This window comes from Eleutherodactylus coqui, chromosome 4, assembly GCF_035609145.1.
Source record: "Eleutherodactylus coqui strain aEleCoq1 chromosome 4, aEleCoq1.hap1, whole genome shotgun sequence".
NCBI classification, from domain to species: Eukaryota; Metazoa; Chordata; class Amphibia; order Anura; family Eleutherodactylidae; genus Eleutherodactylus; species Eleutherodactylus coqui.
The window spans coordinates 56,145,070-56,169,353 of NC_089840.1; the positions used below are offsets into that span (position 1 = coordinate 56,145,070).

The 24,284-nt window shown below is 41.0% G+C and overlaps 1 protein-coding gene across 3 annotated transcripts in view; it reads right to left on the reverse strand.

Annotated features, from left to right (window-relative positions):
- Nucleotides 1-955: 955 nt before the first annotated feature.
- TRPV3 (transient receptor potential cation channel subfamily V member 3) overlaps nt 956-24,284 on the reverse strand; it is a 35,736-nt gene continuing 12,407 nt past the window's right edge. The window contains exons 3-18 of one of the 3 annotated variants that reach the window (XM_066599484.1): nt 22,728-22,811; nt 19,217-19,300; nt 17,386-17,537; nt 16,405-16,581; nt 15,328-15,468; nt 14,571-14,851; nt 14,227-14,403; nt 13,009-13,167; nt 11,829-11,924; nt 10,732-10,805; nt 9,280-9,445; nt 7,984-8,050; nt 6,568-6,842; nt 4,946-5,058; nt 4,654-4,733; nt 956-3,228 (exon numbers count right to left, since the gene is read on the reverse strand). In XM_066599484.1, coding sequence (XP_066455581.1) covers nt 3,113-3,228; nt 4,654-4,733; nt 4,946-5,058; nt 6,568-6,842; nt 7,984-8,050; nt 9,280-9,445; nt 10,732-10,805; nt 11,829-11,924; nt 13,009-13,167; nt 14,227-14,403; nt 14,571-14,851; nt 15,328-15,468; nt 16,405-16,581; nt 17,386-17,537; nt 19,217-19,300; nt 22,728-22,811 — 2,242 coding nt within the window. In that variant the 3' untranslated portion in view covers nt 956-3,112. Of the gene's footprint in view, nt 3,229-4,653; nt 4,734-4,945; nt 5,059-6,567; nt 6,843-7,983; nt 8,051-9,279; nt 9,446-10,731; nt 10,806-11,828; nt 11,925-13,008; nt 13,168-14,226; nt 14,404-14,570; nt 14,852-15,327; nt 15,469-16,404; nt 16,582-17,385; nt 17,538-19,216; nt 19,301-22,727; nt 22,946-24,284 lie in introns of those variants that run through there. The other 2 variants (XM_066599485.1, XM_066599486.1) reach the window with 2 other exon arrangements.

Below are 24,284 nucleotides of genomic sequence, written 5' to 3' on the forward strand. Positions count from 1 at the left end.
AGTAGCACATGTGCAAAAGACTTGGGTATACTAATAGATCATAGACTGAACATGAGTCAACAATGTGATGCAGCAGCCAAAAAGGCAAACACAATTCTGGGATGTATTAAGAGAAGCATAGAGTCTAGATCATGTGAGGTCATTATTCCCCTCTTCTCTTTCTTAGTCAGACTTCATCTGGAATACTGTATCCAGTTCTGGGCACCCCAGTTTAAAAAAAATGTAGACAAACTGGAGCAACTTCAGAGAAGAGTTACCAAGATGGTCAGCAGTCTACAAATCACATACTATGAAGAACGGTTAGAGGATTTGGGAATGTTTAGCTTGCAAAAAAGAAGGCTGAGGAGACTTAATAGCTGTCTACAAATATCTGAAGGGTTGTCACAGTACAGAGGGATCAGCCCTATTCTCATTTGCACAAGAAAAGACTAGAAGCAATGGGATGAAACTGAAAGGAAGGAGACACATATTAGAAAAAAACTTTCTGACAGTGAGGGTGATCAATGAGTGGAACAAGTTACCATGGAAGGTGGTGAGTTCTCCTTTAATGGAAGTGTTCAAACAAAGGCTGGACCAATATCTCCCCGGGGTGATTTAGTGAATCCTGCATTGAGCAGGGGGTTGGACCAGATGACCCTGGAGCTCCCTTCCAACTCTACCATTCTATGATTTTATGAATATGTACAACTCAAGTTCCACTTGCCAAGAGATCTGGCTGATTTACTACGGCTCTTTTGACACAACCCATAGTGAGCTGCCTAATGAGTGCCGATTGGCACTCGTTATACTGACTTTCACAGAAGCCGATTCAGAATGTATAGGGGAGCAAACATTGATGCCGATCATTAAGTCCTGTAAAAGGCCTTTTACAAAGTTGAGCTGCAGAAGTTATTGTTGGCATCTTTCCTCATGTAATTTGTCGAGAAGCAGTAAAGACAAGCTGAAGTACTGGTTTCATACAAAATATATAACTTTATTGTAGTTTTTCACAATGCATTACAAGAATATATTTTAAAATAAATATATTTAAAGTGTAACCATGATTTTTAAAGCTTTTGCCACATCTCAGGGACATGTGGAAGGTTTTGACTACTGGGGGTCCTGCCACTGACACCGCCCACTGATCACTACAACAAAGCAGCTAAAGCGCTTGTCTGGGCGCTATCACTGTTGGCTAACTGAAAACAGACCCATAGACTTTCTCCAGCGCCCACGTTCAGCCTCCAAGCAGTGACAGCGCTCGCACAAGTGCTTCGGCTGCTTTGTTCCAGCAATCGGTTGAGGTCTCAGCACCCAGTCTCCAGCGATCAAAACTTTTGACATGTCCTAATGACCTGTCAAAAGTCTTTAAAAGCACGGCTACATATTCACAGAGAAATAAGTCATTGGCTTGTTATTAATATGACATTTTTTTTAAATCTCCCAGCAGCCTTAATGCAGGCATTAGAGGTAAGGTTCAATTCTGAACTAAAACATGAAGTTAAATGACAGTGAAAAGAATAAATTTATAATAAATATACCAAAAATATGTACACTTAAAATACAAACTTCTTCAAATATTCTCATACAAAATAAAATAAATTAATATAAAAACAATGTCAAAAATCAAATAAAGCTTCAGCAATCAGATCTGTTTGCTGTTATGTAGGACTAGATTTCTGCATCCCTGAGATTACAACCTTCTAGCACTAAGCATTTAGCAGAGCAGAATCCACATACCATAGTAAATAATTCTGAATAAAAGTCAGGTATCATTAAAAAAACCGTCATGAAAAAGCATCAAAATAAATATCACCTAGAAACTTTATATATCAAAAGTGCAAAATGCAATGAAATATGAGCTTTATCTATCAAAGCTATTAAAACAGCCCACACAGGCTACTATCATTTATTTTTATTAATGGTTTTCACTCTTTAGCTTTTTTTTTGTGTTGCACTACATGTTCCAATATGCCCTATTCATATAGGATCGGTGTTAGACTGGGGCCTCTTGAACCCACCAGTGATCTAATAGGTTATTTATGAATCAACCCATAAGACATAGACACTAGTAGAAAGCTCCAAATGGTGATGTCTTCTGCAGCCTTTGAGGCCCATTATTGTGCCTGGGCCTATCGAAGAATCATCTGGTACTTGGGTAGTCCAGTTTGACCCAGTATAGGATTTTCAATGGTGGCTGGAAAGCATAAAGGTGTTATCTGGGTTTTTGCAATTGATGGCCCATATTCAAGATAGGCCATCAGTATCTGATAAGTGGGGGGTCTGATTCTTGAGACCCCCGTTGATTGAAGGTGCTGTGGCACTCGTATGAGCACTGTGGCTTCTTCAGAGTTTACATCGGTCTACCGACCGTCCGTTACACTGAACCGAAGTGCTGTTATGAGTATCGCAGCGTTGTCCTATATAGGTCAATGGCATAATATTGGAATACTGGGAACGGTTGCTACTAAAAGTACAGCATTCTGAGGATCAGCAGCTCAACGGACCATTGAAGAGGCCGCAGGGTCATTGTTATAAATAGGTTTACCATTTGCCTATCAATCGCTAAAGATTTTAGTAGTGCAATCTAAACCTGAGAATCTCATCCTGAGAAGACCTCAACTCTTAACACACAGAAATGCTTATACTTATGCTACTAGTCTATTATTGGCAAAACCATTATCTATTTATTGACCATCAATCAAGTTTTAGATTATATTTTCAAGTATGCTGCTATTTAAACACATAATAGTAAAAACATGAATGATTAATCTTGCTTCGTCCATCCATACATGAGTATATGTAGGACAAAGGTTTTGTAAAAGGTATGTAAACAATAATAGCACTATTAACTTTGATCATATGACAGCTGATAAAAATGTGACGGAAATTGTATAATTTTGTTTCTTTCTCTTGAACATTTTGTTTTTGCAAATAGCATGTTTTGCCAAGAACTTTTCACAGTTTGGAAGTTGGCAGGCGCACACCAGAGAGCAGAGGTAGGTTGTGTATTACTCCACACTGCTATGAAGCTACAAAGTTCAAAGTGACAGAAGAGCGTCTTGTTGGATTTGCTGCAAATGCTTCCAGCAATCCCAAGATGCAAGAGTCTTCTGTATAATAGTCCCACATTCTACACCGTGGTCTCGTAGGTTTCCTCCCCTGAGTCTCTGAAGTCTATTGTAACGTGTCGGTCTCTCTCATAACTATCTGCTTCATCGTCAGTATTCAAGTTGGCATAGCTTGTTCCTGAAAGAGGAAAAAAACATTGTGTTACATGTACTTGTTGTTTTGGGGTATATTATGTGGTCAGTTTAAAGTATTTCACAAAAATTATGTGAAAAGATATCGATTAGTGATGAGTGAACTTTTGAAAAGTTCAGTTTGGCTGGTTTGCCGAACTCTTACAAAAAGTTTGGTTCAGTCCAAATGAATTCGAACCGAACTGGAAGTTTGCCAAAACTGGTGTATTACACTGTCTAAGAGCAAAAAAGGCCCAGTATAACACTCTGAGAGTGTTATTCAGGGCTTTTATTGCTCTTAGACAGTTTTATACACTAGTGTTGAGCAAACTGAACCAGTAAAACCCTACTTTAGGTAGAAGTTTGCTAAAAGCTTGGTTCAAATTCATGCCAAACCAAACTTTTAGCAACATTCGACCTGAAACAGGGTTCTACTGGTTCAGTTTGCTCCAGGCTAAGATAGAGCTTCACCTGCTATTGTGTAGGTTCATAATGCAACTTAACATTCCCCAAATCGTTTCTCTCATCATATTTACCTGATGTGAGATGTATTAAAGGGTTATCCCCATCTCAGACATTCATGGTATGTTCAAGAGATATTACATGAAATATTAGATAGTTGTGGGTTCCTTCTCTGAGACCTCAGCTAGAAAAAAGGTCCTCGGACCCTGTCCTACCTCACCTAGTTCTCATTAAAACTCTGAGAGCTGGCTGGATTTTAAAGAAACACCCTGTGCTAATCTGTTAGCTCAGATGGTTGACTGTTTCCATAAAACCCGGCCACCACTCGGACACTAGCTGTAGTGGCTTGTGAAGAGGAGAGACAGGGGAGTCAAGCCATTTCTTGATTTCCTTAGTTCTTCATTGAGAGATGAATACGCACAATATACTGTCTACGGCTGATACTCAACTATCAGAGGAAGTCTAAGGAAAGCCAACTGTAGCTGAAGTCAAGGGACCTAGTGAAGAGACCAGCCCTTACATTCTAGCGATTAGTGGGGTTCTCCTTGTGTAAAGTGACCAATTACAATTTCTGACTTGTCTGTTTAACGTGTCAGAAATTGTGTGTAAAAACATTGAACTTTAAGAAGTCTATAATGCATCTCTTTTAACAATTTGAGCACCTTGGTAAACAAATCCCAAAATCCCATATTTCTAGACCAATGTGAGTTTGAAAAGAGATAGAAAGTGGGACTCTAGAATTAGGTTCAGTCAGAGATAGTTCTTGGTGCTCCTGAGCCCCATTGCAAAGTCTTTAAGAGGCCGCCTACGATATGACATTTATAATATTGACTTCTTCTTATATGGCTGAGGGGCTCCCTCAGGCACCGGCGCCTTGGTGCAACTGCTCTTTCTACACCCTCTATAGCTACCCTGCTGCTTTAAATTAGGCTTTTACATACTTCGAATCACTAAAATCCAATGTACCTACCAGGATATATTTCAAAACCAGGTTCTTCATTGATGCAGGTAACATGATTGTGCCATTCTGTCCATTTCACCTCGTTTATCCTGTTCATGAAATAACACATCATTAATAATGTGAAGGGACTCTTATCAGTAAATGATAGTTGACAACAAGAAGTTAATGCAAGACTCATCTCATGCCTTAATTTTGATTTTGTTCACTTTTGCAAAAGTCAGATTATCAGCTATATTGCAGTCCCCAGAAAAATGCAAACATCTTTCCACATTAGTTACATAAGTCACCCTTTAAAAGTTACCTTAAACACATTCTGTTGTCATTTTTGGATACGGTGCACGATTCTCCGAGCTGAAACGCACTCTTTAGCCACAACGGTAAAGTGTTCTCAAACTCTAATATGGTCCGAGCCCTCTGCAAGTATAAAAGCAAATGGGAGATTATTATTGCTGTTGCATTCATTATCACTTGTATACATTTGATGTTCTAGAAACTAGTTTTGGCTAAAGAAGGTTTTTTTTTAGTAGTGTTTCCTATTATGAAACAAAAATTAAGAATAACTTAGTTTTTATTTCCATTTGTGTCACTTTCTGCAAATATATACAAATTACTCACTCGTATTTAGCATATGAACCATAGAGACAGGCCAGACAGCTACTATGAGCCAGACGGGGTTGACTGCATCCCTAATTTTACTGGGTGTGGAGTACTATGTAAGGATGCCATCTCCATTGGACCTACAAACTCAATGATGATGGAAAGAAGATGGTAGCAAAAAAGCACCAAGTTCTCCTGCTGCAGCTAATTAGTGCTTTTACAGTGTTAAACACCATCAAAAGGGGGAACAATTTTAATTTTAATTTTGGAGCCACTCATACAGTGTCTAAATTTGGCTAAACAAAGCGAGAGCTAGGAAGTATTATCATGAGGGCATAGGAATGGAGATGCTACAGCCTTCAGACTTGTAATTCTGGGAAGTGTATGGCAGTTAACGGGGTCGTCAAGTTGTAAACTATTGCATTATTCATGGCCTAGCTGTAGGGTAAGCCGTCAATAGTGGATCAGAGGGGGTCTGCCACCCAAGAACCCCACCGATCAGCTGCTTGTTGTGCAGGTGTGCTCATGCTCATGAGGGGACTACACACTCTGTACCCACTGCAGGGGCCGGGCTTGTAACAAGACTCATTCACTTCAACAGGAACTTTGCCTGTAATACCAAGTCTGGTCACTGCAGTGGGAATGGAGCTGTCTACTTCCTGCAGATTAATTCAATGCAGGAGCACACCAGCCTGGTGAATGGCTGATCAGGGAGGATGCTGGGGGAAAAGCCTCTCGCTAATCTGCTATTGTTGCCTATTTTAAGAATAAGTTATCAATAGCTTACAACTCCACAACTCCTTTTTTAAAAAAATGCCCAGTGCTTATGACCTAAACTAATGTATCACGTCCCACAATCTAATTTTATAACTCTTATACTACCAGTGTAAGGGCCTATTCACAGGGCTGCACTTTTAGTCTGTGTACTGTCCGTGTATTCCATGGACAGCACATAGACCGAATAATAGGCAATTAGGCTATTCACATGGCCTAATGGTCTGTATGCAAAAAATTATTGCATGTCCATTCTCATCCATTTTCATAGACAAAGTAAGGCATGCAGTGTATTGGCCCTTGAGAAAATCAGTCAGCACATGGATGGCATCTATGCGCTATCCCCAAAATTTTTTGCATCAAAATTCTCACCCTGAACACAGTAACTGCCATGTGAATAATCCCTAAAGTATATACTAAAGAAATATAGTTCAAATTCAGCTTCTCAAAGGTTCCTGATTTGTGATACATCACAGCCTTTTGTATTCCATCTAGGACTGATATCCGATTATGTGAACTAGTAGAAGAATGTCATTGAGCAGAATGCCGTACCTGTATTCTCCATATGTGCTCACTTTCTTTGGAAATCTTTTCCACAGTTTCTCCCATCAATGCAATTAACATGTTTAGAAGCAGCACAAATGTAAGTATAACGTAAGCAATCAGCAGAAGAAGGAACAGGACGGGGTATTTTGAGTCATGTTGCATCTCCAAATCTCCGAGCCCAATCGTCAGCTTGAAAAGTTCTACAATGGCTGTGCTGAAACTCTTGTAGGCGCTGCATTCATCTTCATCACTATCACAGTTTTCAATGAGAGAAGCGAGAGCTGTCATAAGAAAGAAGAAAATAATGTATTACATATTTGGTCCAACTCTTTATTATCTAGTAAAACCTTCCTTAAGCCCTCCTTCACACGGGCGACACCGCATCGCTGCGAGAAAATCGCAGTGATATTGCATTGCTGCACTGTATCATATCACTGCGATTTTCTCGCAGCAATACCGCGATTTTGTAGCGCTACAAAGTCGCAAGTGACGCTACAAAATCACGCAACTTTGTATCATCTGCTACTGTCAAAGTTGCATCGCATCGCATGCAAACCGCGTTTTCGGCCGATGCGATGCAACAGAGGGGAAGGCTCCATAGAGAAACATGGGCTATAAAACCTAGCATGCCGCGGGCATATTGCCGGACCTGCGAGGTTTGTGTGTCGTTTTGTAGCATGCTACAGAACATCTCACGTGTGAAGGAACCCATAGGAAACCATGGGCTTCTCATACATGCGATTTGTAGCATAGTAGCAATGCTACAAAATCGCGCGACTTTGTCGCCCATGTGAAGGAGGCCTAAAGGGGTGTTCCCCTCTTGGATTTTTATGGCTGAGATGGGAAAACCCAGAGCTCCGTCTTTCCCAGCTATCAGAAAGAGTCAAGCACTTCAGTCGATCCATAACTCTCATTGAAGTGAATTGGAGCTATAGAAACAGCACAGGACAAATTACTATGCTGTTTTCTGTAAATCAGGGAGTGGTCGGTAACCATCGTACCTTACAGCCAGGGGCATCCTTATAGTCTCAGGATGACCATTAAGCTTATTTCCACATACGTTTTCCCAGAGAGCATTACCTGGCCTGCAACACTCCCCACTCCAAATTGGTGGTCTCCACGAGGCACAACTTTATTCCCCTAGACCCACACTTTGCCAACCAGTACTATGTTCTGATGTGGAGCCCAAATGGGGTGAGGGCTGTGGAATCCCCTGCAACTGCTGTGTACTCAGGTACTGCCGGACTACTAAGTCCATGCATAACTAATGTTATTATGAGAATAGGCAAGGTAAGGTATATATTTTTCTAGACATAGTCAAACTTATTATAAATTAAATTACCGTAATTCATATTTCATTGACTAAAGACTTGAGACATCATCGATATACAGTAATAAAGCAAAGTAATAAGGCGTACATACCAACTCCAAATCCAAACAGGAACAAAATGTAGACAAATAGAAACTTCAGAACATCATTCAAGATGACCTGCAAGAAAGGGATACACATGATGATGTTACTATTAAGGGCGAACATTATAATCATTAAAGGGGTTTTGCAAGATAACATTTTATTTTAAAATCAGGTCCCCCAGGTGTAAAAATAATAAAGCAGCTCATTCTCACCTCCCCCCATTCATCAGTTGCCAGAGGCTCCGGGTTTCCTTGCTGACAATGTTTACAGACTGCAGCAGCTTGTGACATCCTGTAAACAGACTGCTGCAGCCAATGACAGAGCTTAGCGATCAAGCTCCGAGCTCTGTTATTAGCTGCAGCAGCCTATGACATCCTGTAAACAGACTGCTGCAGCCAATGACAGAGCTTAGCGATCAAGCTCCGAGCTCTGTTATTGGCTGCAGCAGCCTGTGACATCTTGTAAACAGACTGCTGCAGCCAATGACAGAGCTTAGCGATCAAGCTCCGAGCTCTGTTATTGGCTGCAGCCGCCTGTGACATCCTGTAAACAGACTGCTGCAGCCAATTACAGAGCTTAGCGATCAAGCTCCGAGCTCTGTTATTGGCTGCAGCAGCCTGTGACATCCTGTAAACAGACTGCTGCAGCCAATGACAGAGCTTAGCGATCAAGCTCCGAGCTCTGTTATTGGCTGCAGCAGCCTGTGACATTGCATACAAAGGCTTTTGCAGCCTGTAAACACTACATCAGCAAGTAGACTCCGAACCACTGGCAGGGGACAAGTGGAGAATGGGGAGAGGTAAATATGAGCTGGTTTATTATTTTTACACCTGGGGAACCCCTTTAAGTCTGTATAACAAAAGACACCTTGATATAATAAGACTATAGGTATAGATTGTAAGCATTCGGAAGCTGGTTGCTCTCTTACATTGAGGCATATAAGAGCTTGGAAACAAGGCTGTTGGCCATTGCAATAAATCAGATACTATGTAGCACTACACTTGTTTTCAGAATAGTTCCAAACAACAATAGCAACTAATATCTTCAAGGATTACTTCCCAGTGTCACATTCATTAGAAGACACATAGGCCAATACTGTTGCCCAAGGGCCTGGCATAAGATGCGCCAAGGCAGGGCAAGTTGGCACAAGTTCCCATAGTTTATTATGAAGAAGCATGCATTCTATGGTACTGGCAAACATGCTGTATAATAATGTCATTGCTGTCATAAATAGAGGCCTTGCTGCACAATAAGTGGTTGATCTGTTTATATGATTCATTCACATAAATAGTCCAAGTGCTTACCTTCTGAATCATAACGCTGTAGATTCCCAAGGACTGAAATCCTCTTGTGTAATACAACATGTTTGCCCATCCAAGTGCCATGGCTAATACAAGAAATGCCAGATACATTTTTACGCCAAAAAGGTAACAGAAAACGGACGCTATAACCAGGATCGCTTGGATGAAACTAGAAAGGAAAAGGATATCTTTAAATATGAAGCAAATTCACTTAATTGATTTCTATATGGGCAGATAGTCATGAATAAGTGTCCGTCCGAACATTCATTCACCCAACCATCTGTCCATGTAGAGGGCCCTCCAATCATCCTGCTAATAAGCAAACTCTCATTTATTGGGTGATGGCATATTTTATATGGCACCAAAACTCATTATAGTTGGCAGCACTTCTTCCTTTATGAATGAGGGATGTGCCAGCAGTGATCAAATAGTATGGTGGATTAATGATCACATGAACGAGATTGTTCATCCCCCATACTGTCTGAATCGGACAGTTTAACAAGCGCCGGTCTCGTTGATTGGCGCTCGTTAAAACGTTCAGATCAAGCTGGCTAAAAACGGAGGGGAGGGTAAGAGGAATCTCTCTCGCTCCCCCTCCTGCAACCACCTGCTCACCCCTGCCGCCCCCCAAATCTTTTCGGACGAGTAGGCAGTTACCCCAAAAGACTGATACTCGCTCGAGTAATTGCCTTAACCGAGCATGCTTGCTTATTTCTAATGGCTACACATGGTCCATCACATTTAGTACATTGCACACATAAACCTACGCCAGCTCAGATCTAACGGATGTTTCCATCTTGAGCATGGAGGTCCCACCAGATGCGAGTAATGAACTAAGAGCTTTGTGTCTCTTAATACATTGTCAGAAGACTGCTGGTGCACATTTTACTTAGACAGGCGTGTGAAGTGCTGGTCTAAAGCCCCATTTACACTGATAGATGATCGCTCGAAAGTCGCTCAAAACGATAGTTTGAGTGACAGTTTTGAACGATCATCTTTGCATACTTTATAGTAGCTAAGTAGCTAATATAGAATATGCAAGCGGAGCGGGACACAGCTGCGGCCCTTAATAGAAAAATACAGCTGTTTTGCATAGACAAACAGCTGTAGTGTTCTCAGCTCTGACTGCTAGTGTCCCCGCTGTGAATTTACAGTAGGACACAGGCACAGAGAATCTTATCAGCGCAGCCGGCTGATAACAGCCTGCTCAACTGATAACAGCTGATCACTCAATTCTAGCAAACTAAAATTCAGCAATCAACGACTCTTGCACGAAAACTGCATGATGTCCCTGCATTTAGACAGAACGAGAATCGCTCAAAAGATGGCTTTGAGCGATTTTTAAGCGATTCTCGTTGTGTCTAAAAGGTCCTTAAGTAATTAAGTAAATTATCCCCCAGTACTTCATTTAAAGTGATAATTAGTGAATGAAATGCATTGTATTTTGTTACTTACAAGAGAACATGAAACCAGGCGTCGGAAAGAACTGAACGAAGATCCGAAGGCCTCACTAAGAAAATGACGACACCCTGCATAAAAACAAGGCAATTACTTAGAATCAATTCACTATACTGTTAATAGCATATATACAATATATGTGTGTGTATAATTTTTACTATATAGGCACATTCTTAATCCCCTCACACTCACGGTAGAATTGGAAAACCCTCCTGAAAATGTCACTATTTTATTGTAGATTTTGAATTTATATCTCATGTAAATATATGTGACGCAGAATTCAGTCGCCTAAAGTCCATTTTTAACCCCCTTAGTGAAATAATTATTTTTAGAATCGTGAACTAGTAAATAATTTTCCCCTTACGTGTTCCAGGGATCATAATGTTTTATTTTTTTGGCATTGTAACTGCATGATAACTTGTAATTTGTGGGACAACTTCTAGTTTTTATAGGAACTAATTTTGGGTATATATGGTGTATTGAATAACTTTCAACAAGCGGCAATGGAGAAAAAATGCTATTTCACCATAGTTTTTGAAACTTATTTTGATGGTGTTCACTAGAGATGAACCAGCGTACTCGCTAAGGCAAACTGCCTTATGCGAGTACCTGCCCGCTCGTCTCAAAAGATTTGGGTGCCGGCGGGTATCTCTCTCACTCCCCCCCCCCGCGCGCTCCCACCCGCCGCCCCCCAAATTTTCTTGGATGAGTATGCAGTTACTCAAAAAGACCGATGCTCACTCAAGTAATTGCCTTGAAGACAACTATATGTAGTTTTTTCAATATTTAAAGCACTGCATGTTTTTTAGAGAAAACAAAAATAGCAGCTTTTTTTTTTTAAAACTTGTATGTCAAACCATGTTTATAATTTTTTCCTACAATATAAAGTTACTACAATCTTAAAAGGGTAGAGCAGGTTTTACACTGGTTTATACACCCAACTAATTGCTCTGTACAAACTGTTGGAAGATACATCTGTTTGCCACATCAAACAGGAAAACAGGCACATAGTTGAGATGTTTGATAGAATGACGATGCCTTCATCTGATTCATCTACATAACAACATATTGTATTATACTCTTTGATTACTCACCTCTTTAATCATTAGGTATGTAGCACAAATGATAATAAACATTTGGCCGACCAGCTGTAGCCACCCATGGTCAAGCATTAGATACTGAGCCTCGAACTGTGAAAAAACATGTTGTAAAAATTCCATTACTTTATAATGTATGTATTCAATGCACAATATTATACAATGTAGACACAACTCCATCCAAAACATAAACTTAAGACATGATTATAGTGGGCGATAATACCCCTCTTAACTCCTAGTGTCGTGAGGGTCCAGAAAGCTGAGGTTTGGTGGGACATATTTTAGGGGTCCTTGTGTTTATATGAGACATGGAAGAAAAATGAGGGTCACTAATGACTTTCTTTCCTTTGTTAACAGAATAATGTATCTGCAAGGTTTACGAAGAAAACATTTCTTCTTCTAATTCTGCATTCCCACAAACGTATATCGTCTCGGTTTTCACGCCGAGCCGATATACGTCCTCCTCATCTGCAGGGGGGAGGATGGAAGAGCCAGGAGCAGGAACTGAGCTCCCGCCCCCTATCTGCCTCCTCTCCGCCCCTCTGCACTATTTGCAATGGGGAGAGGTGGGGCGGGTCTAATTCTCAGAACTTAGCCCTGCCCCTATCCCACCTCCTTTCAAATAGTGCAGAGGGGTGGAGAGGAGGCAGAGAGGGGGCGGGAGCTCAGTTCCTGCTCCTGGCTCTTCCATCCCCCCCCCCTGCAGATGAGGAGGACGTATGTCGGCTCGGCGTGAAAACTGAGCCGATATACGTTAGTGGGAATGTAGCCTAAGAGAGACCCATTTAATTCTAGGTATCTACTAGGGGCATGGCCATCTGCAATCCCATTGGGACACAGCTAAAAAGCACACCCTGTATTTTAATTGAGCATGAATGAAGGTTGAAGGGATCAGTCTTGGTAACAGATTCTTTTTAATGGTTCAGAGCTACTATGTTGTTTAGGTCTTTAAAACTGAATGTAATTCATAGTTGTGTCGAGATCTCAATAGTAGCAGCCTCTCTTTTCAGGTACTATGTTCTTAGACTAATATAATAGCCTTAAGTAGGGGTCCCCTCTATGATGTCCATATATAATAATATGGCTGTATGATTAGGGATTGACCTGATGGGACAGCCACTGTAAGGAAGCATATAGGCTGCATATCTAATAATATATTTAAATAAGCGAAACATACCTGTTCTCCACGTGGTCGGTAGTAGGAGACTAATGTAAGGATGACATTGTATGTGAATGATAGAAGAAAAGACAAAAAGAACATGTATCTTGCAAACTTTTTCCATTTCAACTGAAGAAGAGTATGAAGAGGCTCCAAAGCTAACAGCTCATGGCGATTCTAAAAGATAAGAAGACATAAAGAAAAGCAAGTCATGTGCTGCAAATATATTTTTCAAACATAAGGTATTACACATTGGCAATGGAAGCATTGGGTTTGCAATGGCCTATGGCATTTGAAATGTCACAACTGTTCCATGGATATGGAAGTGGAATCACAACATGAAATAAAAGTCTACAAAAATTACAGACAACAGTCTGAGCATGAAGTAAAAAGTTCCTGCGGTGAAAAACACCATAATGAAGTTGTACAGTAGTTGCATCATCTTTCTAAGTCTAATGGCTATGTTAGGGCTATGTACAATCTCTGAAGCCTACAGGACAGCCATAGATAGCTCTATGGCACTAATGTATCTCCATATGCTTTTGACTTCATATGGAGGTGTGTTATAGTATATCAATTTATGTATAAAGTCTTCATCAAATGCTGAAAGATGGCACAATGCAGAACACTGAGCCCTAACTGAGTCCATAAACAGCATTTTGAATACTTGTTCCTGCTCTATAATGCATTTTATTTAAGAAAATATACTTTAGAAGAGTTGTTGGTCCAGGGAGTTATTCTAATGGCCAGATTTGGAGTCGGGGAGGAATTTCTTTCTCCTAAAACAAGGAAAATTGGCTTCTGCCTGATAGCCTTTTTTATTTCTTCTGGATCAACATTGCAGTCTGTTAGGCTGAACTGGATGGACATACATCTTTTTTCAGTCTTACTTACTATGTTATTCTGACGTAAGTTACTTAGCCGAGTATCTCCCTGCTCGTCTCTAAAGATTCGGGGGCCGGCGGGGGGCAGGGAGCGGCGGGGGAGAGCGGGGAGGAACGGAGGGGAGATCTCTCTCTCCCCCCCGCAACTCACCTGTCACCCGCGCCGGCCCCGGAATCTTTAGAGACGAGCAGGGAGATACTCGACTAAGGCACTACTCGCTTGAGTAATGTGCCTTAGCGAGTATACTCACTCATCTCTATTACTTATAGAAAACTGAGTTTAGAAACATTTCTTCTTCAGATCTACTGCAATAGTCTCTTATAGACTGGTTCGAACAATCCTTCTACTTACATCAATTCTAGTGTTGTAGACCACAATTTCAAGTATTGAGTTCCGGGAATAAGTGTCTACATCTTGCAAGTCATATAAGGAAGATGAAACAGGTCCATAAGCCCAGTCTGTGAACTTCCTGGAGAGAACTCTATTTTCCTTTTCTTTTATTTCCCGACTCAGAATGTAATGAAGAATCTGGAGCGAAACAACAAATATGGAAATTTGAGTAACACAAAATCTTGATCAATTTATCTAAGAAAGGAGACTGGAGAGATGTTAGGATAATGAATACCCTGAATATTTTTTTGTTCTGTCTTCCCTAATAAATTGTCATTTAATGTGGATTTAGAATTATGTCTTACCTCAGTCTTTCCAGTTTTAGCTGCCAGTTGCATTGGAGTGAGGCCTTCATTATTCTCAATGCTTTCCAAAGACTTGTTCTTACAGGCTCGTAGTATTGTATCATACATGCGTATTATGAAGGCATTCTGTGCTTCTGAATTCTCTGCAACGGTCACCAAGGCATGAAGAACGGTGTTGCCCAAAGAGTCTTGGATGGTGACATTGGTCTTGCTGTTCTCCATGAGGAGTTGCACCACGTCTGGTTGGTTGGTGCATGCAGCAAGAGCTAATGGTGTTTCACCTTGAAGAACACGAAAAAAACATTAATAATTGTTCCTGTGTATATTTACACTAGTATTTTATTGTATATAGCAAAATCCATGTCAAAAAGGGTCCCTCTCTTATGAATGGGAATCCATGCTATAGTCTATAGGGCACAGATTTTTAAATCCACATGGCAGAAAAAGAAAAGAAGTGTCAAGTGTTGAGGGAGATTCCATGTAGAATAGACATTGGATTTACCACATGTGGATTAGCCCCACTGAATGAGGCTAAAATCTGTGTGTGGATTGACAGCAACAGAAATTAAAATCCTTGACAAAAATTTGTGCAAACCCAGCAGATTTCTTCCACTGTATCCCATTGAAATCCACGTCAATGAAGATTTCCTCTTGTCAACATACCCTAACAGTATTAGCTTGTTCTATAAAAGTATCATGGAAAGTCTTATTGTTCAAGATACCTATTATTTTTGTCCAATAAATGATGGCGACTTACCAAAATAAAATCCTTCATGTTTACGCTTGGGATTAAAGAAGCGCCCTTGTGCCCGTACATTGATATTAGCCCCTTTCTTGATCAAGCACTTCACAAGATCACTTTGTCGCCTCTCAATTGCTATATTCAATGCGGTCTGACCTGGAAGAAATGATGACAATGTGTGTAAGCACCAAAAGACCTTCTTTACGTATTATCACTCTATAAAGAACACCAAATTTCTTTGATGATAAACAATGTAACCAAAAAAACTCCACCTCTTTTTTTAATAGGGGAAGAAAATACCTCCGCTGAATCCCTCGCCCTTGTACTTCCAATACTTATTGATTTCTGTTTGCATCCTTTGAGTTAGCAGTATCCCATAATTTATCAAATAATGGTCATATTTCATTGTAAGATTCAACTAATGACACTTTATGTAAACTGATATATATACTAAACTGATATAAATATTTACTTTAACCCTTTTTTCAGAAATTGTCTTTGTGAATTATGTAAAGCCCCACCCATTACATGGGTTAATGCAGAACTATTTCTTTCACTTGGTTAAAAAATATCCCTACTTCCTTTTCCTGGTATGATTTGTCAGCCATTTTGTTGTAGACCAAGATCCACTCCATAATGCAAGACATTCCAACAAAGTGACTGCCAACACATGTGACATAATGAATCATGGATTCTTCTTTTGTTACAGACCTATAAAACTTTAGAACATCCAGATGTTGTGAAGGACCTAAACATTTTTCTTTAAAGAGTCTTAATTCTATTGGTTACAGGTGGCTGGGCTTGGTCCCTTCATAATAGGTGAGGATGACATACAATTACTGCATAGGTTGGACTTTTTGGGTCATCGATGGGGAAAAAGAGTTGAATTAGGGGGATATTTCACATCATATACATGTATGTGTTATTGTCCACACAGTTAGGAGTCTGAGTTGTCGGCACGGACTCTTACTAATTGGAACACATTCTTATTTTACATTCACTAAAAGTCATTATTTCTGGGAGTCTACTTTTTGTATCATTATTATAATCCAGTTTCATGCATTGCATTATGTAAGCTGAGCTCCTTCTTACCTTTATAATTTTCTTCCGTATACTCAGCATTAATAAACCTGTCCAGAAATCCATTCTCCTCAGCGAATGACAGCAGGATGCATACGATTTCTGGGGTGTTGTCATTTATGTTCAGCAAAGCTTTCATCAAACAGGTTTTCCCGGTGTCTTTTGATGTTAGTTTGTACATGAAGAAATCTGAAATACAACACAAGTGTTAAGAATGTGAATACATATAAAATGAAATACATAAAGTGATAAGTAAATGTTAGAATATTCATAGAGTTACAAAAAACCTTTACTATTATAGAAAAAGGCTAATGAATAGAGATGAGTGAGCATACTCGATAAGGTCAAATACTCGATCAAGTATTGTCCGTAGCGAGTACCTGCCCGCTCGTGAAAAAAGATTCGGGTGCCTGCGGGGGTGAGCGGTGTGTTGCGGGAGTGAGCAGGAGGGAGTGGGGGGGGGTCAAGGAGAGAGATCTCCCCCCCGTTCCACCCTGCTCTCTCCTGCCACTGCCCGCCCCCCCGCCGGCACCCGAATCTTTTTTCACGAGCGGGCAGGTACTCGCTACGGACAATACTCGCTTGAGTATTTGCCCTTAGCGAGTATGCTCGCTCATCTCTACTAATGAATAATATTGTTGTGATCCGTAACTAGAGATGAGCGAGTATACTCGCTAAGGCACATTACTCGGGCGAGTAGTGCCTTAGCCGGGTATCTCCCCGCTCGTCTTAAAGATTCGAGGGTCGGCGCGGGTGACAGGTGAGTTGCGGCGGGGAGCGGGGGGGAGAGAGGGAGAGAGAAATCTCCCCTTCGTTCCTCCCCGCTCTCCCCCGCCCTCCCCGGCCCCCGAATAATTAGAGACGAGCAGGGAGTTACTCGGCTAAGGCACTACTCGCTCGAGTAATGTGCCTTAATGAGTATACTCGCTCATCTCTATCCGTAGCAATAAATCCAATTTCAGTATGTAGAAAATATACTGAGCTCATGGTTACCTTGCGCCACTTTCTCTGTAAATGTGGAAGATGAATCTATAGCTTCTTCAAGAAGTCTCTTTAATGAATCCATATCGCCTTCAGATACGGCTTTAAACAGTAAATTTTTTGGTGGCCGTTTTGAGGTTTTCTTTGGGTTCAATGAGTCAGGGCTTGAGAGAAAAAAATCATAGGATTATTATATATCTGAGTTACACACACAAGAACCGACTGTAAGTTATTCAGACACCCCAAAAGAGTTGACACTTGCACTTCTACACACCATATAGTTCCCAAGGTGTTAATTAAGGAACCAAAATCTAGAATGTGCTATAAGCTAATCAATGGTGACTGCTCTCGGTAAAACCTTGTAATCATTAAAGAACCCATGGGCAGATGTAAATATCAGCCTATAGTCACTTTAGTAAGATCGAGAGATATATGTACCTCTGCCTGGAACTTAGACAAGATCAAAATGTGTTATCCAGGGCCTAAATGTTGATGGCCGAAAGGCAATATGATTGATGAACATGTTGTCACAGGATAAAAAAGAGGCCTCAGGACTCACTCAAGTGCTGCAGCCCCGTCAAATATCAGATTGGTGGGTGACGCCCGGTGTTGGACCCCCACTGATCTGATATTGATAACCTATCCTAAGGATAGGTCATCAATTTGTAAGTTTCAGATGAGACCCCATTCACATCAGCACCGGGTTCTATCGCTAGAGCTAAACAATACTGGAACCACTGGAACCTTCGATGCAGATGTAAATGGACCCTAACGCCTTAAAGCAAATACATATTACCCCACAGCCGGATCAACTTTTGAAAACTGAATTGTAATATAACAGTGTATTATGAAACTTATGTAGCCTTGTGTTTTGCTACTTGCTCCATATTTACACATGCCTCCCAAAAATTAAATTTTTGCAGGACTGTCTCACACATAGGACAATGAAGGTTGGGTTTAGACAAATTTGCATGCAAATTGGTGTTTCTATCCCATTTTGGGGTGCATCCAGATCTAATGAGGGTGGATCTTAAAGGAAACCTATCAGTGCTTTCGACCCTACTAAACTGACAGCAGTATACATGAGAGTTCATAGCTCTCTTTGGCTGATGTAGGACACAACAGAAGAGTTGACCGAATTTATGCTAAAAACTCCAGCCAGAAGAGAAGGTCCAGGTCCGCCCCCCGGACCATAGACATTAGCATGTGCGTGGTAAATTTTAACCCTTTGCAATCCAATTTTGGATTTGGGGTTTCCTAGGGGGCTTTTTCCTTCTGCTATTCTACAATGGTGCCATCTGCTGGCTAGAGACAGTACTGTGGTTTGGGACATGCTGGGGAGGCCCCGGACAACAGAGCGGCCAGTAATCTACAGTAAGAATACCCTGCCGGACATCTTCCAACATTGGAGCTGTACAGCCTTCAATCAGAATGTCTTTAGACATCAGATAGTGGATTGGAAAGGGTTAAAAGATGTTTTCTTATTTTTGGAAAGAGCTGTAATTCAGTAATCTGCTGCTGTAGCTAGTTTAAAAGGTTTGAAAGCGCTAACAGGTTTCCTTTAAATGATCTCTTGACGTGGCATTCAAAGGTATCTGTACACGTTCCTGGAGAAACTTTTCTGTGTCCTTTAACATTCAGAACTCAAGAATATACAAAAATTATTAATATTGACAATTAGGCAAAAAAAGTGGGGAAAAGTCCAAAGAAATACATACATTATGGTGATCTTTGTGGTCATGATAGTCAGAATAGTATTCCAATAACATATATATATATATGAAGAAGCTCCGATTATTATATATCATTACCTTAACTTGTATCATACAGAAAAAGCTCTTACCCATTATTATACCGTTTTAACAAATAGTCTGTCACTTCTGGAGGGGTTTGTGGAGAATCGATATCCTCACTCTTTCTGCTGTCACTATTTAGGGTTGAAAAATATAAAAAAACGTTCTATATCTATAAATGTATTAATTTATTTTGGAGATTAAATAAGTAACTTCAGCATTAGCAACACATAACTGCACCAAAATCCTTCATATTGTCTGAATAGATTGATTTATTATCCTAAAAAAGAAACTGTACAGGGAATGTCCGCTCGTGACCGCAGTTTTGTATATTTAATCTAATTAGATCCAGCATTCTGTGCTGATTGAGGCCTCGTTCACATGAGCGGGCATTTGCGCGCACAAATCCGCGTGTCCATGGACGTGCCAAAACACTTGTGAACGAAGCTCCGTGCTCATTGCTTTCAATGGGGCCACCACTGCTGCCGGCGACCCCATTGAGAGCAATGGACTGTAGGCAACCCCTGCAGTGATTTTCGGGGAAGGGCTTTAAATATAAGCCCTTCTCTGAAAATCATCCTTAGCTTGTGTGAAAAACTAAAAAAAATATATACTCACCTCTCCGCCGCTGTCGGGTCTTGGAGCGTATAGCTGGTTGGTCCCCCTGCACTGCTCTGAAGATTCAAAGTCTCCGCCTGCTGAAAGGACTGTGTCTGATTGGCTGAGCGCTCATAATTCAATGAACAGCTGAACGCTGTAACCAATCACAGGCAGCGCTCAGCTGTCATTCAATGAATGGCTGAGCGCTCAACCAATCAGATACAGCCCTTTCAGCAGGCAGGGATTTAAAATCCCTGCCTGCTGAAAGAGCTTCAGAGCAGTGCAGGGGGACCAAGCCGCTAGACGCTCTGAGCCACGACAGCGGCGGAGAGGTGAGTATATTTTTTTAAAGTTTTTTACACAAGCTAGGGATGATTTTTCAGGAAAGGGCTTATTTTTAAAGCCCTTCCTTGAAAATCACTGCAGGGGTTGCCGGCAGCCCATGGCATTCAATGGGGTTGCCGGCAGCAGCGGTGGCCTCATTAAAAACAATGGGAGAACAGAGCGATCCTTTGCTACAGCTGTGAAAGCTGTGGCAGGGGATTCTTTACTCCCCGCAGGGAGTGCTATCATTACTGAACACTGTGACAGTGCTGTAACAGTGTTCAGTGATGAGGGGACCCCCTGTGGGGAATATTGATGCACAGCATGGACCTATGTGCACGCATGTCCTATCTTTTGCAAGTGCACACGTTTGCACGCCTGTAAAACACAGACATGTGAACACATCATAGGAAACCAATGGTTCTAATAGACGCATGGTTATGTGTGCACGATTGTATGAATTCACTCGTCTGACTCAGCCCTGAAGGGGTTGTCTGGGACTTTTTGATTTTTTTTTCTATTGATGAGCTATCCTCAGGACAGGTCATCAATAAAGATCGGTGGGGGTTCATCACTCAGGATTCCCGCTGATCATCTGATTCCAGGCGCTGCTGTCATTACAGAAAGCTTTCCACAGTGGCATCAGCATCGGGAACCAGCTGATCGGTGAGGATCTTGATCACTATCGATGGCTTATCCTAAGGACAGTTCACCAACAGAAAAAAATCAAAAAAGTCCCGGATAATCTATTTAATATATATTTGTAATGTTCGAAGCTTAGTTTTTCTAAAACAGCTCCAAATCTGCATAGAAATAGTTTTAGAGTTAAATAATAAAAAGGAGACTTACTGCACAAGCGACCCTCCAGTCCCAACACTAAATTTGTTCAGGGACCATAAGGGGTAAGTTATATTACCTGGTGCCCTGGACCTGGTGGTACCTTCCAAGATGGCAGTGGTGCCCCCCTGACTACCGCTGAACACTACAATTGTAGCACATTAGTCTAATACACTACATGCTGCTCTGATTGGCCAGTACTGCTCAAACTACTGATGTAGTGTGCATCAGGTAGAGACACAGCCATCTTGGAAGACTACAGAGAGGAACCAGGAGATCTGCGCTACGACAACCATAGAGAGCACCAGCAGAAAATATAATTCCATCCCTCCAGTTCCTGGACAAATTTTGTTCTGGGACCGGAGGGTCACCTTAAAGGGAACCTGTCACTTCCCCACAATTAAACTCAATTATTAATATAATATGCAGTAAGCTTTTAAGCTCCCCCTAGTGGTAGATACCAGCAGCAAGAATTTTAGCTACAGGAAGAGCTTCCAGGGTATAAGCCTTTGGTTTTAGGTTCTTGGAGGGGAAAGGAGCGACAATAAGTCGATAACTAGAAGTCTGATTTGCATTCAACTGTCCTGCTCTGGTATCAGATTTTGATCAGTGAAGTATATTAGGTAAGTCCTATAAAAACAACTAGAAAGTATACAAGTTCAGATGAACTTAGATTCATTATATACAGATATAGCAAACACTCACTTAACATTTAATGCATAACCACAACTCCACTACAATGTACTAATGTAAGTAAGAATTGCCCTAGTGTGAAGTGCAACAAATGTATTAACTCTTTCCAATCCAATTTTGGATTCAGGGTTTCCTAAAAGGCTTTCTCTTTTAGCTGTTATACAACAGCACCATCAGCTGGCTAAAGCCAGTGTGTGTGCGCCAGAGAGGCTCCGACAGTGGAGTGGTTGGCAATAGACGGTAAGAATACCCTGTCAGACGTCTTCTGACATTGGAGCTGTGCGAGCTTCAATCAGGATATAGGAAGACGTCAGACAGTGTATTGGAAAGGGTTAATGTAAGTCTCTTAATACATTTGGTGACTCATTGGGCGTCTATGCCCAAAATCTGAAATCAACACTAGCTATGAACAGGCATAGATTTTAGCTATAATGTATATCAGTTTCTGCCATAATCAATAGTAAACATGATGGGGTGGTAGTGGCCACGCACCCTATCACTAAGCCCCACCTACTTTTTAAAAAAGTGGTTATTTTAAATATACTGACAATTACTGTGTGACTAACGATGACATTATATTGTATCATACCTTATAAAAATATTATCAATCGCTAAGGTTTCTATGCTGAGCTACCCGATGTCATACACATAAGGAAAACACTGAAACTTCCATTGACTTCAATGGAGAGGTTGCTGTACATGCTCGACCATCCCTCCAAATAGGTATCAAGACTTATTCACTCGGGATACTTATGGAGTCCCAGATGTTGGACTCCTATGTCCTATCGACATATCAGCATAATCATAATATTTAATACATAATGTATCCTAGATAATGTAATTATTGGTCCCCAACAAAATAGGGTCAAAAAGTGGACGTTCAGAAAGTAATATTTTTGTAACAAATGGTAATTCCATTTTGGATATGTCACCATTATTATATTTAGCATCATTGTATCTACATTTTCAGATATATTTATGATAAATATTAGTATCATCAGCATCCAATTCGCAATCATACAAATTTAGTACAAAGAAAAGCAACTTTATGTATTAAATCTACGGAAAATGTAAAATTGCTATATGTTTCTAAATACTGGTACTTACCAAGAGTTTATGTTTGAATCCATCGGTCTGGAAAACACCGGGAATGAAGTTTTACTTGGCACAACCGGGAAATCAGTGGTGTCACTGCAGAGAGAGGGATCTGTTAGTAAGGGTTCAAGAACGAAGTGCGACATTGTGGAAGAATGGTGGACAAAAAAACGGAAAAAAAATATTGTATCAACTTGAACAGGACATCGACTATAAGCCCGAACACTTCAGATGCCTTGTAATAAAGGAAGCAGAGTGAATCTGAGTATTATAATTTAGGGCAGAGCCAATATGACTACTCTAACCAGTTGTGTTACTTATGATACATACAATTAATGCGCCTAAGAATAGATGTAGCAATTATAAAATAGTTTTGGTTCCTGCTTAAGATTCTGCGTGCTTTTGGCAAAATAGAATTTTTATTATTGTAAATGTAAAACTTCATCCTATATAAATGACATACTGTAATTCATAGTGATGAGAGATAGACATTAGAGATGAGCGAGCACGCTTGTTTAAGGCTGATACTCCAGCTTACTCATCCGAGCACCATGTGGGGGTAGGGGCAGGGGTAGAGTGAGAGAGATCTTTCTCTCTCTCCCCCCCCCCCCCTGCTCCCCATGGCTCCACCCCGCCGCCCCCCCACATGGTGCTCAGAACAGTAAGCAGTTACTCGAAAAGACCTTAAACGAGCGTGCTCGTTCATCTCTAATAGACATGTATATATGACATGTACTGTATATATTGCTTATATTGGCATTATATATTTAAAATTAAAATACTGTATACATCATAAGTACCACAATATGATAATATGTTCCTTGCTTAACGGGGTTTTCCAGGGATAATACTAATGATGACCTATCCTCAGGAAAGGTCATCAATAGCTGATCGGCTGGGGTCTGCCACTGATTTTGCGCCAGCTGACAGCACTGCAATTATACAGGGGTTGGTGTGGAAGCAGCGGAACTCTCTGCTCCGACCTCTGTGAAGTGGCCGGCGTTTGTAATTGCAGTCAGGCTCCCACTGATTTCAATGAGAGCTGCGCTTGCAGTTACAAGTGTCAGCCACTAAAAAGGGGTCAGAGCAGTAGATTCCACTCCGACCCCTGTGTAATTGCAGCGCTGTCCGCAGGCGCACAATCAGCTGATCAGTCCAGAGTGACAGACCCTAGCCAATCAAGAAATTGATGGCCTATCCTGTGGTCATCAATAGTATTTTGCCCGGAAAACCCCTTTAATTAGGTTGTAGAGTCTTAAGTAAATAAATCTTAAAGCTAATTTCACAGGGCTAGTGCGATATCGGGCCGTCAAACTAGGTTCAATGTCGCGCTCGCTAACATGCGATGTCCTCGCAGATGGAAGGTGTTTTGGTGTTACAAACACCTCGCATCACTTCAGGGAAGCAGCGATCCTTCACTGCGGCTTTTAGCTGTGGCGGAGGATCGCGGAGTGTTCCCTTTGTTCCAATGGGAAACCAGGCATCGCATCTCACTCGCAGGCACTTCGCACGCTGTGCAATGCTTTGCTAGCCCCACTGAAAACAATTGGAGATGTAAGTATTCCGAGG